General features: G+C 38.3%; 1 protein-coding gene across 8 annotated transcripts in view; it reads right to left on the minus strand.

Annotated features, from left to right (window-relative positions):
• Positions 1-3398: 3398 nt before the first annotated feature.
• The window catches only part of SATB1 (SATB homeobox 1), a 92344-nt gene continuing 79667 nt past the window's right edge, over positions 3399-16075 (minus strand). For 5 of the 8 annotated variants that reach the window (XM_061464908.1, XM_061464907.1, XM_061464910.1 and 2 more), the window contains 3 exons: positions 8300-8503; positions 7746-7841; positions 3399-5115 (listed from right to left, as the gene is read on the minus strand). In XM_061464908.1, the coding sequence (XP_061320892.1) occupies positions 4633-5115; positions 7746-7841; positions 8300-8503 (783 nt within the window). In that variant the 3' untranslated portion in view covers positions 3399-4632. The remainder of the gene's footprint in view (positions 5116-7745; positions 7842-8299; positions 8504-16075) is intronic. The other 3 variants (XM_061464911.1, XM_061464912.1, XM_061464913.1) reach the window with 3 other exon arrangements.

Below are 16075 nucleotides of genomic sequence, written 5' to 3' on the forward strand. Positions count from 1 at the left end.
GTAGATGATAAAGGGTAGGTGACATCAGATACATACAGGACTTGCTGCTTCACACTAAACTGTGGCACGTATACACGAGTGCTAACATGTAACTGGGAGAGATGAAATTTGGGCAAGATGACCCAGTGCAGGAAGGCAGCAAAGGCCTGTGAGGCAATGTGAAACAATGCAGAGTGGGGTAGTGGGAAGAATGCCAGCAGCAGAGCAGGAGGGAAGGCTCCCGTATGAACCTGAAAGCAAACAAACTCACTGCCAAGTAGTGCTACTCTTGCTCCAAGGAGGATCACTTATTGCAGTTTGAATTATTAGCTCATTTGTTGTAGTAAAAGAACTGTGTGGACACAAGGCACTGTGAGGAGGCCAAACTAAAATTACATCTGTGTGCAAAAAAAGGCCTGGGAGTGTATTTATATCCCTCCTTTGCCATGGGACTCTTATTCAAAGAACAATATAAATCATTATGTAAAAATCAAAATACCTTTGGTCTCTGTAATGTGCCCAACATCAAAGCACAAGTACAATAAGTTAAGCAGAATTGCTAATACTTGATATTCAAGTAGATCTTCTGTAGTATCTAATTTATACTGCTCTTAACATATGGGGCATTTGCTTTGGCAAGTGAACTCAGCAATGTTTGATGCTTTCCCAGCACACAATCAAAGTACTGACTTAGTAAATCACTGAAACAAACCCACCGGTTTGGGGGAACCTTGCCTTCTTTCTCCATTTGCTGCACCTTCCCAACTTAAAGAAAAAATTAAGTAGAATGATTTACTTTAAAATGTGACTTTTCTTCTGCATCATCTGACCAATTGAAAGTATCTATAAAAGACACCAGTCCAAAATCCTCCATTGCAGGGTAGGGAGTCTGTAATAAAAAGCAACCTTTGTATGTATGACTGGGGTTTTAAACTGTCCCCAAGCCATGGGCTTAGAATATGGGGCCTCTGGTTTTCTTTCAGGCTTGAAAAGCTCACACTGGGCACTCTAGTATATACACATATATCTTGTCAGTTAAATATAGATTAATGGGAGTCAGCAGGGCGTAAAAATGCTCCACTTTTAATGGCAAACACCATAAACATGGCAAAAACCTCAGTTTTATAACAGAAAGTAAGTCCTGCCATCCCCACCCAGTTTCCTCTTTTTTAGGTACTTGGACTTCTTTTCAGCTTAAATTCTATTTCTAGTAAGCAATACTCTTTCTCCATACTCTCTTAAGTATATACAAAATAATAATTTCATACATTTGCAGTGAAGTTCTACTCACTGAGTTTGACTAACAACTTCCCAATTGTGTTCTGTTGTCTAAATCTGTGTTCTTTATTACAGAAGTCCAGTTTGATTTCTTAATCTTTGCAGAAATGGAAAAAGGAACAGAAAAGGACATAAGCTAATTTTGCAGGTAGTCTGACTGGTCCATGAATCAAGGTGCATATGCTTCCAGTGACTTAACTCTGAACAGCATAAATCTCTCACATCTGCATAAAATTGGGATCCTTCATACATGTATCACCTTTGAAAATGCTACTAAAGATTTAACAGAAATGGTTTTGGTTACTTAGGCCAAGTTAGAAGAATGGACTTGCAGCCCACTCACTGGGACATAAAAAGGCAGTGATTCAAACCTCTGTGCAGGCAATATGTGACTACAGAGGCTGAACTACTTGGAAGATAACCTCAGCTACGCTAGGAGAAAGAATATGATAATGGAAAAGAAACCGCTATAATAACCATCTGCAACCACACATGGCCTCCACTTCAGCACCCATAAAACTTAAAAGAATAAAAGAAAAGGAGGTTGCTTTCAAAATGGGAAAGACAATTTTATAAACATTTCTTCTTATGTTTTTGTAGCGTGTTGGACGTGTTGCCCTGTTTCTGGTATTAGGAGTGCTGCGTGTATTAGCTTTTAGCATGAAGAGGAGTATATTCCAAGAAAGTCTTACTTCACCCCTTCACCTTCCCTCCTACCCTGCATAGGCACACATATTAGTTTTAAAGTGTATTCTTTTTTTTTTTTTTCCCTTGAGCAGCCCTATTGTAATGGTCACTTGGCACTTCAGCCAGCCCAAGGGTGCCAGTGGTATCATCCTGCATGTCAAATCAGTTTCCACTGCGTGGGTTACATTTCATCCTGTCTCACGGCTGTGAACAGAAATCTGTCCTGGCTCTGCATGGCTGCCTGGCTGTACGAAACAATGATCCCCTTTGAAATAAGTGAAGAAATCCAAGGATGATCACAGTGGCTTCCCTGCGCTAGGCTTAGGTTTTGCCCTTTTGCAACCAGCATTGATTTGGGCTATCCATAGCTTTATAAGTACTACAAGTCCCCCATAAGCAAGGGCATTGATTGTCTTTTCCTTGGAATGGAATGCCAAATTACACATCCCTGTCCCTCCTAAGGCTTGTTTCCATCCTAGAGAGGAATTAAGTCCCATCTCTTTTAACTGGACTGGTTTCCAAGCCCAAATAATGGTGCAGCCCCAACAGAGTACTGGAAGAAGCCAAGAGGTGCCGCAGCTGGGAGCTGCTCAATGAACCCCAAGGGCACTGAGACAGAGCACCTGGGCAACCTGTGGCAGTTTTAAATGCGTGGAATGAAAACCTGCTTTGCTGCCTAATATGTGTCTTCCTAAAGAGGCTAATAAAACTAAGCGAGAAATTTGCTGCAACCTAAGAATTGTTTGTGCCTTTGAAACTCGAGTTTTACAAACTTTCAGTCATTTTAGAAGAACTGAGCTGAATTTGAATCGTGAATCGCACCGGGTGCAAGCTATTTCCCTCCTAGGAAAAGCAGAACAACAGTGTGTGCTCCACAACTTCTAGCTGCAGACTTTTCTTTAGCCTAGACGTGAGCCCTGCATAAATTCAGAGCTCACCAACTGTTATGGCTTTATCAACAACCTTATTAACAATCATGAAAAATAATCTTTCTTAGAAGGGGACCACTATGTGCGAAGCCCATCTTTCCTATTTACTTTGTGACTATTAATGTTTTTTTTAATGTTTATACATTAGTGCAAGGAATAGTGTTAGCATAATTCTAGTGTAAAATAAAATCAGCTGTATCCATTATAAGTGCATTACTGCCAGGAACTGTAAATATGTTTATGCCTGATAGCCTTTTGACTCAATAATATCCTGCTATCTCTGTTGGGCAGGCAAGTTTTTAAACCAAGAAAAGACAGGTTATGATTTTCATAACCAAACTGGGTTTCCTTTTGAAGTGCATTATCTAAATTCAAATTTTAAGGAGGTCATTAAAGAAAACCTGCTTGTGATTTTAAAGGAGAACAATTGAAACGTCATCTTCAAAGTGGTGGCAAGAAGGTACAATGTGCACTAAGAACAAGTTATTTCTCCCAGATACACACATACGCAGACAAACCCTGCCATATCATACCATACAAACAATTTTAATTGTGTAGTTACAGTCAATAACCACTCCTAGTCAGAACATTTCTGCATAAAGAAAATTGTGATACACTTATAAAAACAGCCAGCTGTAACAAAATAACTGGTGTTTTCATAGCAATAAACTCATAAAAAAGAAATACACCTTTATACAGAAAATTTATACAGCTGTAGCTTTAAAATTGATTGTAAAACAAAGGAAGACACATTGCAAACATCAATTATTTTCACATTAATTGCATAAGTTTCTAAGGTGATCTATTAGTTTTATTTACCTAAGCTTATTTGCATGATAGTAAAAATTGCATACAACAATAAGAGTGAAGCTTATAGTATGAATTGCTTGGATAACATAGAGCACTTTTTATAGGCAACTGTGTAAAGCACATTTTCTCTATTTAAAACTTTTAAGACACTTTGTTTTACTGCCCATCAAAATACATTTATAAATAGAAAAAAAAATCAGTATGATAACAAGGGAAGCAATATTACATTTAACGGAAACTTCCAAAAAAATTAATTACAACATGATGCTGCAGGATCTACAAATAAATAATGAGGACTAAATTGTGTTTCACATTTTCTTTTTCATTTTCTTTAAAACCATGTAACAATAAGAATGGAAAAAAAAAATACAGTGACCTTTATTTCCAAAAGAAAACAAATCTGAATTACGGCAGTGCCATATAATACAAGGCATTTGTTGGCATATGTTATCTTTAAACTGCATTCCACAGTCTATAGTTCTTTTGTAACATACAATAGTACAAGAGTAACAAACTCTTTTTATTTCATTTTTTAAATAAATGTGAGTTTCCAAAGATGAAGTGTGGAGTGCTACAGTAATAATTAAAAAACAAGAACAGAACAGAAACGAAAAACAGTAAATCACAAAAGTTGTAATGCTTGTCTGAAGGCTCCAGAATCAAAATCACTGGTATCATGCTTATTGGGTACACTCACAGTGTATCCAGTGAACACAAATTAATATCAAACAATCCTCAACGCTTCATCTGTTGCTGCGAAGCAGTTTGTAAAACAGAGTAAAACATCTAGTGCAGTCTGCATTATCCTTTTTTCAACTTTTGTGCAAGTTTTGGAAGATTCATTGGCCAAACAATGAATAATAAAGGTTTTTTGACAGAACGCAAGATGGAATTTTCATTTCATTAGTAAATACCAGTGGCACTGTTGAAAGAAAATAATACTTTTAGATCAGTCTTTCAATTCAGCATTAATCTCTGTGTTCCCTTCTACCGATAACTCTTCTTCTAGTTTAACTGAAAAAAGCGTGTTTGCGTTTTTGTCTTGGATGCTGTCTTCTAAATCCTTGAGCAACTCTTCTTCCTTGTACTCTGCAACATCCACCTCCAAACCAGAATTGTCCTTCAGCTTCCCATGGTGCTTGAGATAATATCGCTGGTTCTGAAAGAACTTGATAATGGTGTACTTGGGCAGGTCAAGCTGAGCAGAGAGAGTCTGGATTGCTTCTTCATCTGGATACAGGCCTACATCTTGTATGAAACTCTGTAGGATCCCTAGGGCTTCAACAGAAATCTTTGTTCGCGGTCGGGGTTTCTGACGATTTTCATCCTCAGATTCAGCTGGTGATGCTACTGTCGGTTGCCTTGGGGGTAGTCTGGGACCTGGTTGCTGCTGCTGTTGCTGCTGTTGTTGCTGCTGTTGCTGCTGCTGCTGCTGCAAGACAAAGCACAGCGATTTTTTTGTACATGTACTCTTGCTTACATGTTATGCTACCAAGAAAATCCGAGGTGTATGTGTGGGGTATTGCAAAGCTATAAACAAAGGCTTAGTGAGTTTAAAGAACAAAAACCAAACCAACCAACCAACCAAACAAGGCCCATTATTGCTGAACCTGAATTAAAATATGAGTTAGTAACTCTGCATAACTCACAAGTGTCTGTCTGTGTGTCAGCAGAGGCAAGGATAAAGGGGTGGTGAGACAGAGAGGGGGAAGGAACACTCTGACTTTGTCTGACTGAAAATGCCTGTGATGTGACATCGATGCGGATAGCCGACAGGTTTTAATGAACATGCTCCATGAGTCAAGTGCAGAGAAGGCAAAATGCTAAGTAGGTGACATAGTGTAGGATTAACTTGACCAGCTTAGCCAGAACTGTAGCGAGGGCAAAGTGAGAAAAGTGCCAGATGAGGGCAAACGAACAGGAGCTTTGCCAGCAGCAGCAGCTGCTGCTCAAAAACAAGGGCTGCAAATCTCTATCAATAGCTAGACTAAGGGAGTGGGGGATCGGGGAGAAGGAGAGCATTTTAGCTAAGAGCAGAAATATCTCACTGGTGATCTGACCTTGGTGTGAACTGAAGTCTTGTCAAACTTGCAAACATTACCACAGAATGTGTTAGCTGGAAGTGCCTAATGTCACGCTGTCAAACCCAGCCTTGGCAAGGACAAAGGGATCTGGAGGTGGGATATTTGTATTTCCCCTTCAGGCTCTGACCTCTCTTGCCTGTGGTTTCAAAGAGGGTCTGTCTTGCCCATATTCAAGTATCCCACTGTATATACAGGGAACAAATACATTTATCTGCTTCTGTGTTTGTGCTGGGGATTATTTAGTTAATATTTATAAAGCACTAAGATGCAAAGTTCTAAATAAGTTGCACTATTATCATTAGAAGGGAACATGCTGCATTCCAAAAACTCAGGCAATAAAAATGAGCCAGTATGCACATCAGAAGAATAAGATAAAGCAAATCATGATGTAAATAATTAACAAGAACTTAAAATGAAGTTTTGCAAGCATGTATTCAGAAACATTCTTAAAAGGTGAAGCATTGAGCCCTAGGGAAAGAAATGCTTTTCTCATCTACCACCAGAATACAGCACACTACAAGATCATGTTTGAAATCAAAAGTAAATTTATCAGCTACTGTTTTTGTTGACAATTCTTTGTTTCACAGCACAGGAAGCACTGGTTAGCAAGATATTTTGGATCAGCAAATCTCTTGTCATATGGTACAAACCACCAGCTATTATTAAAAACAACAGCAGCAAAACAAGCAGTTGCTATCACTACATTTATTTTCCCTTTGTGAGTCTCCCCTCAACAATGTTTTGTGTGATGGTAGGGGTTTCCAAGCTTGCAGTTGCAGTTCATTTGGAGATCCTAAGAAACACAAAATACTGTACAAACAGTATTATAAGTATTGGAAGAATTATAATTCTGCTCACTTTGCAGTGCACTTGTGGTTGTAGAGACTTCACATAGGTTTCAACACCCAGTTTAGAAGCCACTGCTTTTAAGTAATGACCTTATTGCAAGATCTGACACAAATGCCAGTGGAATTAGGGCTCTTGCCTCGTCCCTATTCACATCCTTTCATGTTTTATGGTCTGTGAGCAGTCCCATTCAAGGCTTCAATCCCAAAGAGATTCAAGACTACTCCCAGCACATTATATTCTTATAAGACTGAAGGCTTTGTATATACAGTTTGAAAACTTGTGTCTTAGCTACATATTTATGCATTTACAACAACTGCCATGTAGAAGAGCAGAAACAAAACTCAGGCCCAACCTCCCAATCCTCACTCTTACAATTCATATTAAGAGATTACAATGCAACTGCTTGTGTGAATAATATTTGCGAGATCAAACACACAACTTTCATCAACAAGGCAAGAAAATCTAAGTAAGTGGCAGAAGACTGGTTGAATGTTTATACTCTGCATAAGCTTCGCCTTTTATCCCTTTAAGAAGTGATTTTATTAAAAACAATGTACGTTTTCAAACAAGTGCTGCTTTATTACTCAGTATAGATCTTTCTCCTTTGGTTAAATCAAACAGCAAGTTTCCAGGCTTTCACAATTATTTTAGTACTTGATATCCTTAGGGATTGTCTTATTCAGTTTGCTTTATCTTTAATATATACTCATGTTGTTTCTGGCTGTGAGATAACTCTATCCTTCCTAGCTTTGTAAATATTTTTCTGTATAGGTGATACAAATGATACACTGGGTCTCAGCTGAGGTTGGGAAAGCATGGGATAATATCTGCCCTTTAAGAGGGAGCAGTTAAAGGGCTGACCTCAGGTCTTTTGTGAGAAGGGATTAAAAAGTCCCCAGCTCGGAGAGACAGAAGTCCGCACGGCCAACCTTGGCTATGGTACTTGGCAGAACAGCTGGTGAGGCTTCCAGTTTGCAGTGCCCGTGTGAGCAAAGGGTGTGCTCCCCTCTGGAGGACGGGACACCACCAGCAATGCCCCAGAGCAGAGCATAGCTGTTTCCACGCCCAGTTGCATGGGTCCTACATCCCTCTTCTCTCTCCCTGACACAGTGCCCTTGTGCCAGCTCACCTGCGGAGCAGCACCCAGCCAAGGTCCAGCGGTCAGCAGGCCTGGTAAGAAAGCGCCTCTATGCTCTCCTTTCCCAAGGATGGTGGGAGAGGGGCTCTGAAGGAAAAACAAACAAACATTGACTCACCCCAGCCTCAACCGGGGATAAAGTGGGATGAGGAATCCTCTTCCCTTCATTCCTACCTGGTTCGAGTTGAGCTTTTGAGCAGCAGGACAAGGTCCTCCTGCTTTGATGGTAAGGAGTTTGACAACCAGTGCCAAACACCCCTGCCTGTTGGTCCTGCCGCCTGTCCTGCCAGGCACAGCCAGCATGGAGGCTCAACCTGCCCCACACACAGCTGCCTCTGCACCACCGCGTCCACCTAACCCAAACAAAAACCACGGGTGGTCACACACTGTCCTTTGAACTCTGGTGGTGGACGGCAGCGTGCTCTTATCTCGTACTGGGAGACCTGCATTTAGCCTGGCTGGGAGGAAAGAAACACTAATTTCCTTTGCTTCGTTTAAAGCTTTATTTACTTAACGCTCTGTGGGATTGGCCAAGGTAAACTAACCTGAATCTGTTCTGCTGGCACATGGATAATGTGGGAAGGCCTGTCACCATGGTGATGAACTGCATTGCTTTCTTGTTCATAAATGGCATCACGTTCAGGCTGAGGAAGACTGAGGAACCTTCGGATCATGGAGAGATTCTCCCAGAGGGTCCTGTTCTCTGGTGAGGGATCTTCTTTCCAACGTAACAGCTCACAAAGCCACCCCTTGAAGATAACACCAGCAAAACATTAGTTTTTTTCCTCACTTCAGGAGGGGCAAAATGAGGGTGAAACACGTACTTTAGAGGTGCTGCATTCTTTCACACTCTCCCCAGTAGGAAGGGGCTTTCACTGCACAGGCTGGGCTTAAAGCAAACACTGATACACCGAGAGGCTGCTGCGCTATCTCACAGTTCCTCGCCAACTGCAAGTGTTTCAGAAAGCACCTTCCCTTTGGTCCAGCACCACAGTGTTGCTGTTTGCTTGCTTTGAAACAAATGGTTGCTGGAGGCAGAATCCCTTACACGCTTCCCACTGCACGACAGAGGTTTCACTGTTGCCAGTACATTCACTGTGCTATTTCCTTTTAGGCAAGGATACAGCTGCCCAAGAGCACTGACCTGTGTTTTGGGAGCTGGCTGATTGTCTGCTGAGCAATTTTTAAAATCCTGATACTACTAAAGACAAGGAAGTACTTCAAATACCTGCCTTGAGTGCAGGGCTGCCTAATTCAAATCATAGCAGTAGAGGAGCTCCCTAACATCCTCTGGAAAGACAAGAATCCTTTCACTAGACAAGTAATATCTTCCTGTATCTGCTACAAGTAGAGGTGCCTCTGCAGGTGAACTTATCGCAAGTGACAGATGATTATCTACTACAGGATTTTTCTTACAGACCCAGAAAAAACCTACTGTCTCAAGTTTATGTACATAAACCATACGGTTGGGGGTGGGGTGGGGGGAGCAAGGTATACTCGAGCTTCTGATATACCCTTTATACCATTTCCATACAGCAAGCTGCCCTCTAATTCAGATGTGTTTTTGGGATACATACTACAAAGTCAGCTAGAGAATCTCGCATAAGAACTGCAGTGGCTGATAATTTGCTTCTAAAAGAGACATACGAGTTCATCTTGAAAATTTAAACAATTGTTTTCTTATGTCTTCTTAAAATTTAATTGAGGATTTTTTTCTCAGCTGTGCACTGGTAGCTTTAAGAGAAGAGTGCAGACACTCCAGCTGCCACAGTGTGAAAAAGCAGCAATTTTTTGGTATAATAAAATTTAGGAACAAAATATTACATATATAAAACACGCATATGTCCTTTCTTTTAGCTTCAAGAAAGGATCTGTTTTCAAAACTAGGTCCATGCAATTTTATTTCTTAATGCTGTAGGAAAGATAATGTGACATTTTATTGAATCAACAAATAATATAAATGTACAGAAGCTTTTAGATCCTTTTTATATATACTGGTAGTTGGAAGATGGTTTATCCAGACTAGTTTACTAATGCATACAATAGAGATATAGATACAATATAGATAAGTATTTTCTTGAAGACATTCATATATTTAGCTAACAGTTAATAAATGCAGTGTAAAAACGTCACAATAGAAAGAGGTGAAAGTAAACAAACAATCTAATGCAATCATATTGTATACAAAAATATTTAGTGAGGTGTGTATAAAAATTTGGAGTATATTCTCTTGGATATAAGTGGAAAACTGAACAAATGACATAGAAGAAAATGCCCCCGAGAAACAGAAATAATCAAAATGAGAAATGTTATAGAGATGGTGGTAGCAGAGCAGAGAAGCAAAAATTTACACGGGACCAAAATCTACTGGGTGCTCACTAGGTGTGCGAGGGAGGGAGGAGAGTAGTGGCAGCAGAAGGGTTCCTCTGCACCCCATTCCTTGACCACATGGTAAGGCTGGATGCTGGGTACTGCCCCAGGGTTTAGCAAGCTGACTGGGAAACGTGGCCAAATGCCTTCAAATAGAGCACCCAACATACAGCCTGTCACAGCTGGAACCGAGTGGCATGTTTTTAAAGCAGGGGCGAGGGTCTGTGGATTCTCTCTCCCCACTGTAAGGCCCCCTGCTAACAAGCTAATGCACAAACTCCCCGTGACCCTAACAAAATCAACTTGTTGCTCACAGCTCTCTGCCCACCTTGCCTCCATGGGTGTATGTGCTGCGTTACGCTCAACAGCAGTATTAGTTTTCTGCAGTGAGTTACTATTGATGCAATCAGAAAACATGGGTAGTTTGCTGGGGCCAGAAGAGAGAAGATGATGTAGGGAAACAAATCTAGATATTTTAATTGAAATGCAGCTCTTAAATTTTTTAATTAAAACCAAACAAAACCCCCAAACAAAACAAGAACAAAAACCCCACCAAAAAAAACCAAAAGACCCCCAAAACAACCCCCCAAAACCAAACAAGCAAACAAACAAAAAACACACCCTCCCCTCAAAAAACCAAACCAAACTAAAATGAAACAAGAGGACCCAACAACACAGGCACAGAGATAATCAGCCCATCCTGAAGCATAAAAATTGCCCTTTAGTTGTCTGGAGTTTGCACTGTTTCACATTGAAACCGTTGGCCTTCTTTCTAATGACGGTGAAACAGGGAGCAGAGCTGACTATCGTGAGAGTTTGGTGAAAGTGAAAAAAAAAGACAAGACAACATGTCCCCTTCCATGGCACCTATTCAGACACACTGGAAAAGAAATTGTGCCATGCATTTAGAAGCTGCACATATTTTGCCTGATGTTCATGTGAACCACAGATATTTTTGGGGAAAAAAAAAGTTGGTTGAAACTGTTTGTAAATGTCCAGTAATAAAAAAAAATTCCTAAGCAATCACATTTTGTGTTGATTAAACATATTTCACAATAATTTTGTTAACTAAGAAATTCCTTCTCTCCTGTCTTTTCTGTTGCTACATTTACTATATCAGACCTTATTTCTATTAATTACTGATAGCTGACATTCTATTTCCAGTATTTCTCTATCAACTTTTGCCCTGAAATAATACTTCTAATTCCTTGCATAAAAATGATTTGATGAATTGTAACCTGAAGCAGGTCTCTGCTAGCCTTTCGTGGAAGCAGTGATTTTGAGATAGTGAAATCAGATGCCTCTGACACGTTACACAGAATAGACTGATACTCTACCAAAATGTCTTTTCCAGAGGGTTCATCACATTTTTAAAGAAGCAGACATACACTTGTGAAACATACGATGTGCCACATGGAAACAACCAACTGAATTCTTCTAAAATTACAAAGATATAAACAGTTCTTTTGTCTTCATGGTATTTCTGAAAATGCTTATGAAAGTTGCTCTCACAAATATTCTCAGAACAGATAGCAAATGGGCAGTTACAGGCTGTAGGGCTTTGCTTTGTTAAGAGACTAAAAACTTTGTACCCGTAAGCTTTGTTTTGGCTCAAATTAACCAAAACCCCCCATAAGTATTTCATTTAGTTTCAGGTTCAGAATTCTGACATAAAGGTCATTTGTAGAAGTCAGCTAAATGAGAATGCATGAAATGCTTTTCTAAATTTTAAGAAATGTAATCACACTGATTTTCCTAATGGTGAATTTTAAGTTCTGTAAAATTTTTAAGTTTTGTTTTTTTTTCCATTAGACCTAAAGAAATCTAAACTGATGTAGTTAATGCAGTTCAATTTACAAGTGAATGTAACAGGGGCTGATTTTTCCCTTCCGATACTCATTTAAGTCTAAAGCAATTTGTCTAGTTCAAATAATTTATTTTGAAGGAGGGCTTGGGTTTTTAGTTTGTTTTTTTTACAGTCTTAGAGGAAGTGGAAAGGACCACCACAAAATAATAAGGAACTCTTTGTAACTCATATTAAATCACAACCTCTTTATACAGCATATATAGTGCACTGCTAAAAAAAAAAAAAGCCTTAAAATAATGAAGCTGATATATCTGTGCAGTAAGGCAAACCCCCCAAAACTCTGCACTGACACTGGGAACAACCTTGATTTTAAAACAGAGTAAATTTGCCAGGCAACATTACACTGAATATAAAGAGAGTACAAAGCAAAATATAAACATTAGCCACATGTAAATATGTTTGGAGAACTTTCAGGATGTTACTACTTTTCAAACTGACAAAGTTTAATTTGACACCTTCTGTTCTAAAACCTTTGTTTCTATTCAAAATCACGCCTTTAGCTGCTATCAATCACTATGCTCTCCCTATTACTTAAAATACTGGCATGGGCCCTGGATAAGCTGAAAATGCCATGCAGATGAATTCTGAGATAATATGTTCAAACCTGTTATATACAACACAAATCCTGTAAAGTTATGTATTGTAAACCTACATTTATTGGGAACTAAAAGTCTTAAATCCATCTGCTACAAAGAAAATACTGTTATGCACTTTCAAGTAACCAAGTACCATCTGCAAAGGTCTTGCTACAGTAAGCAAGAAAATGGTGAAAAAAAAAAAAAGATGCTAAACCTAAGATATTTAAAATAAATAAGAGTCTTCTGTCTGGTTTTCTGATAAGGATTTAGTAAAGAAACATAAGACAGTAGGAGAAAAAAACCTGTGAAAGCCGAACTGCCAAGCTATTGCTGGAAAAGCGCAAAGAGGATAACTGCCAAACATTAGACTCTGCAAGGCCCATGAGCATGCTTATTTTAAAGAAAGCATCTATGATTTTTATCTGTGCACCCAAATGCTATTTTATTCAGCCTGACCTGTGCTGTGTTTAAATAAAATCTTCTGCTCTTTCACACAGAGTTTCTCACAAATTATTCCTGCATTCTGGTATCTTTCTTATTAAAAGAAAAAAAAAAGAGGTTTGAAAATCTGCACTTAAGGTGTAAATACCCTAAGTAGATCAAAGAGAGCAGCATTACAATAATGAAAAATATTCTCTGGACGAAGCTTTCCAAATCAGCAACAAACACATCTAATCTGTGAAGAAATGGCTTCAAGGTAGAGCAACTAAATTCTTTTAATTTGGCGAATTTGTTATAGTGATAAAAATTTGCTAACTCATTAATATTTCTTATAGAATAACTAACAAAGACTCCTCATTTTTTAGAAGAGCTGTAATTTGCCTAAAAAGGTATAACTGCTAAGACATGAACAGTTTTTCTTTCGTATAGTATATCTAAGATTATTTTGTATCATTCTCTGGGGCATATAGCATAATAAAAATATATGGTATTAAAAGAAAGCAGTCTAAATAGGGCGATATTTGATACAAACATTTTAGCATAAAGTGTGAATGCATTTCAGCATCTACTGCGAACAAAGACTAAGTACATAATCCATTAAACAGTACTTCTAACTCAAAAAAAATTGAGTATTGTAGACTAAACTAAAGTAGGCATTTTGAATGAGCACATTTTCAGCAACTAACTATAAAGCTAGCAATTTATCATTCAGCAAATAATTTTCTACTTTTAAAAGAATCTGTAAGTGTTACTTATGCTAATGAAGACTGTTTTTAATCTGCCCACAAACATGCTAATAGAGGGCAATTTTTTTTTATTTACAATGCTGAAGGCACTCCAGTTTATAGAATACAGATATGAAATTACGCTTGGTAAAATGGGCTCTTAATTGTCTGAGCAACCCAAATCCTTCACCTTTAGCCCAGAAGCTTATAGACAAAACAAAGGAAAAGAACTCGCGGACTAAACTTGAAATATTGGCTAAACTTTAAATATTGATTTTTTTCCCCTTCAAAAGCCATCCAACTTGCTTTACAAATGTCATTATTGTTCCAAATGCTTGCATTCATCATAGATATTTCCATTTCTTTTCAAAATAGAATCCATGTATAGAAAAGAAGAAAAAAAGGCTGACTTCACCCCTACTGTATATGTCTTAGTCTTAGTATTAAAGTCTTAAGTATTAAACTTGTAAGCTGCTCATTGCACAGAAAGGTTGCTTTTGGAAAAGTCATAATACTTTGAATGAGATACATAATGGTAGCAAAGGAGTACTGAAAGCATTTTAAATTATTTACTAGGTTAAAAGGGTGAAATGGTACTTTAAATACATCAAATTTCATCATCTGGGCCATTTTTTGGTGGCAAAGTGGTATTGATCTTTCCAAATGCTTAAAATTAACTATTTCCAGAAGGTCATTATTTGATTAAAGGCATTAAAGTTGAGGGCAAGAAATGATGCACTTTGTCTTCTTTCCCATTCAAATAATCGTTTAATTTAATCAGAACTATCCCTTCATGTCCTGTAATAAAAATGTTTGTCTTAAGATATTGTTCTTTACCTAACATATTAACCTTTAAATGTTATGAAGTTCTTAAGAATAATCTCTGCTTAGAGAAGATTCTTCCATAATGCAATGAAAGGAACTCCAGCATTTAAATTGATAAGGCCAAATTTCCTCTGCACATTGATTGGAAAACGCATTAAACCCTTCAACTGAGGTTTCTCACAGTGTTCAACAGGATCGAAAATTCAGGGAGTTCTGAATCAGTAAGCTCATGCATATGGCATTGAGAAGCAAAATAAGCAAATGTCACTTCAGTACAAACAAATGTGACAAATAAGTAATGATGGACATTTCTTTAATTTATCTGGGAAAATGCTGTTTGTGTTACGTTGTACTATCTGGAAAAGTACAGCAGGAAAGAACACACAGGGTAACAGAGCATTTCATTCAAAATTCATTTTCTGGCTGAGATTACATAAAGCTGACTTCTTTCTGGGTGTAATACCTGTGGGTTCAGACATGAAAACAAGCCTAGATGACAACAGTGGTCCCTTTTAGCTTTCAAGTTCTTGAATTTCCTGATTGCAACAAAATTTATTCTGACTGCAGGTTTCTCTTTCGTAAAATATAGAAATTGTCCTGGTTATCTCCTATGCAAAACCGAACAGTCCTAAATGCTACATGGAAGAACTGAAGCCTGTTAAAAGAAAAGCTACTGAATACTTTGCTGATGTATGAAAAGTAATACTCTACTAATCTAGACTTAGTAGGTTTTGATACTGATAAACACATTTGTTAGTGAAAATCCTTTCAGTTTAGATGGTATATTCAAGTAATTTCAAACACTGACTTCTGTGAGGCACATACTTTTGAGCCATTTTAAAAACTGCTGTGAATGTTCAATACTTGGATTTTTCTCACAAAACCGTGTTCCTTTAATTCAGGAAGCAAAAGCTCATTTTCAGCCTGTTCCAGGAGACCAGTAGAGATAATAGAATATGAATGCCTCTCCTTGAGATGTGGCCTTAAGTGATAATAAATGTCCCCCAAAAGATGGTTGCTTTAGTATTTTATTTACGCTAATCAGCCTTAAGATTCAGGCTTTGCCTTTGAGCGTTTCCCTAAATCAGAGAAAGTTTGAAACCTGAAGCTGTCCTTTATCTTCAGATATTTCTGGTTTATCTATTTTACTGGCTTTCATTACTAAAACATTGAAAGGGGAAGCCAGATGTGAATTTTAAATAAATCTGTATCTGCCATCATAATAGATGAGATTTAGCAAAACAAACAAACTGAAAACCCCACAACCTCATAGGGCTTTTCAGAAGAAAGGTAAACTTCACTAGCAGGAAAAAAATTCCTTTGAAGAATACTGAAGCAGATTATGCCATTTCCTTAAATGTCTTATCCAACCTATTATTTAGTTACACCATCTGTCTGGTTGTTACCTCCACCTCTTCTTTGTGAAAGTGCAATGACCAAACAGCTAGCAGTAATACTGATTGTATTTCAGCACAACATTTTGGTGCTACCTGGGGGGAAAAGGATTCCTAACAT

Source organism: Pezoporus flaviventris, unplaced genomic scaffold (assembly GCF_033815535.1).
Source record: "Pezoporus flaviventris isolate CSIRO_AGI_PZ_B2104156 unplaced genomic scaffold, CSIRO_AGI_Pfla_v1 ptg000037l, whole genome shotgun sequence".
NCBI classification, from domain to species: Eukaryota; Metazoa; Chordata; class Aves; order Psittaciformes; family Psittacidae; genus Pezoporus; species Pezoporus flaviventris.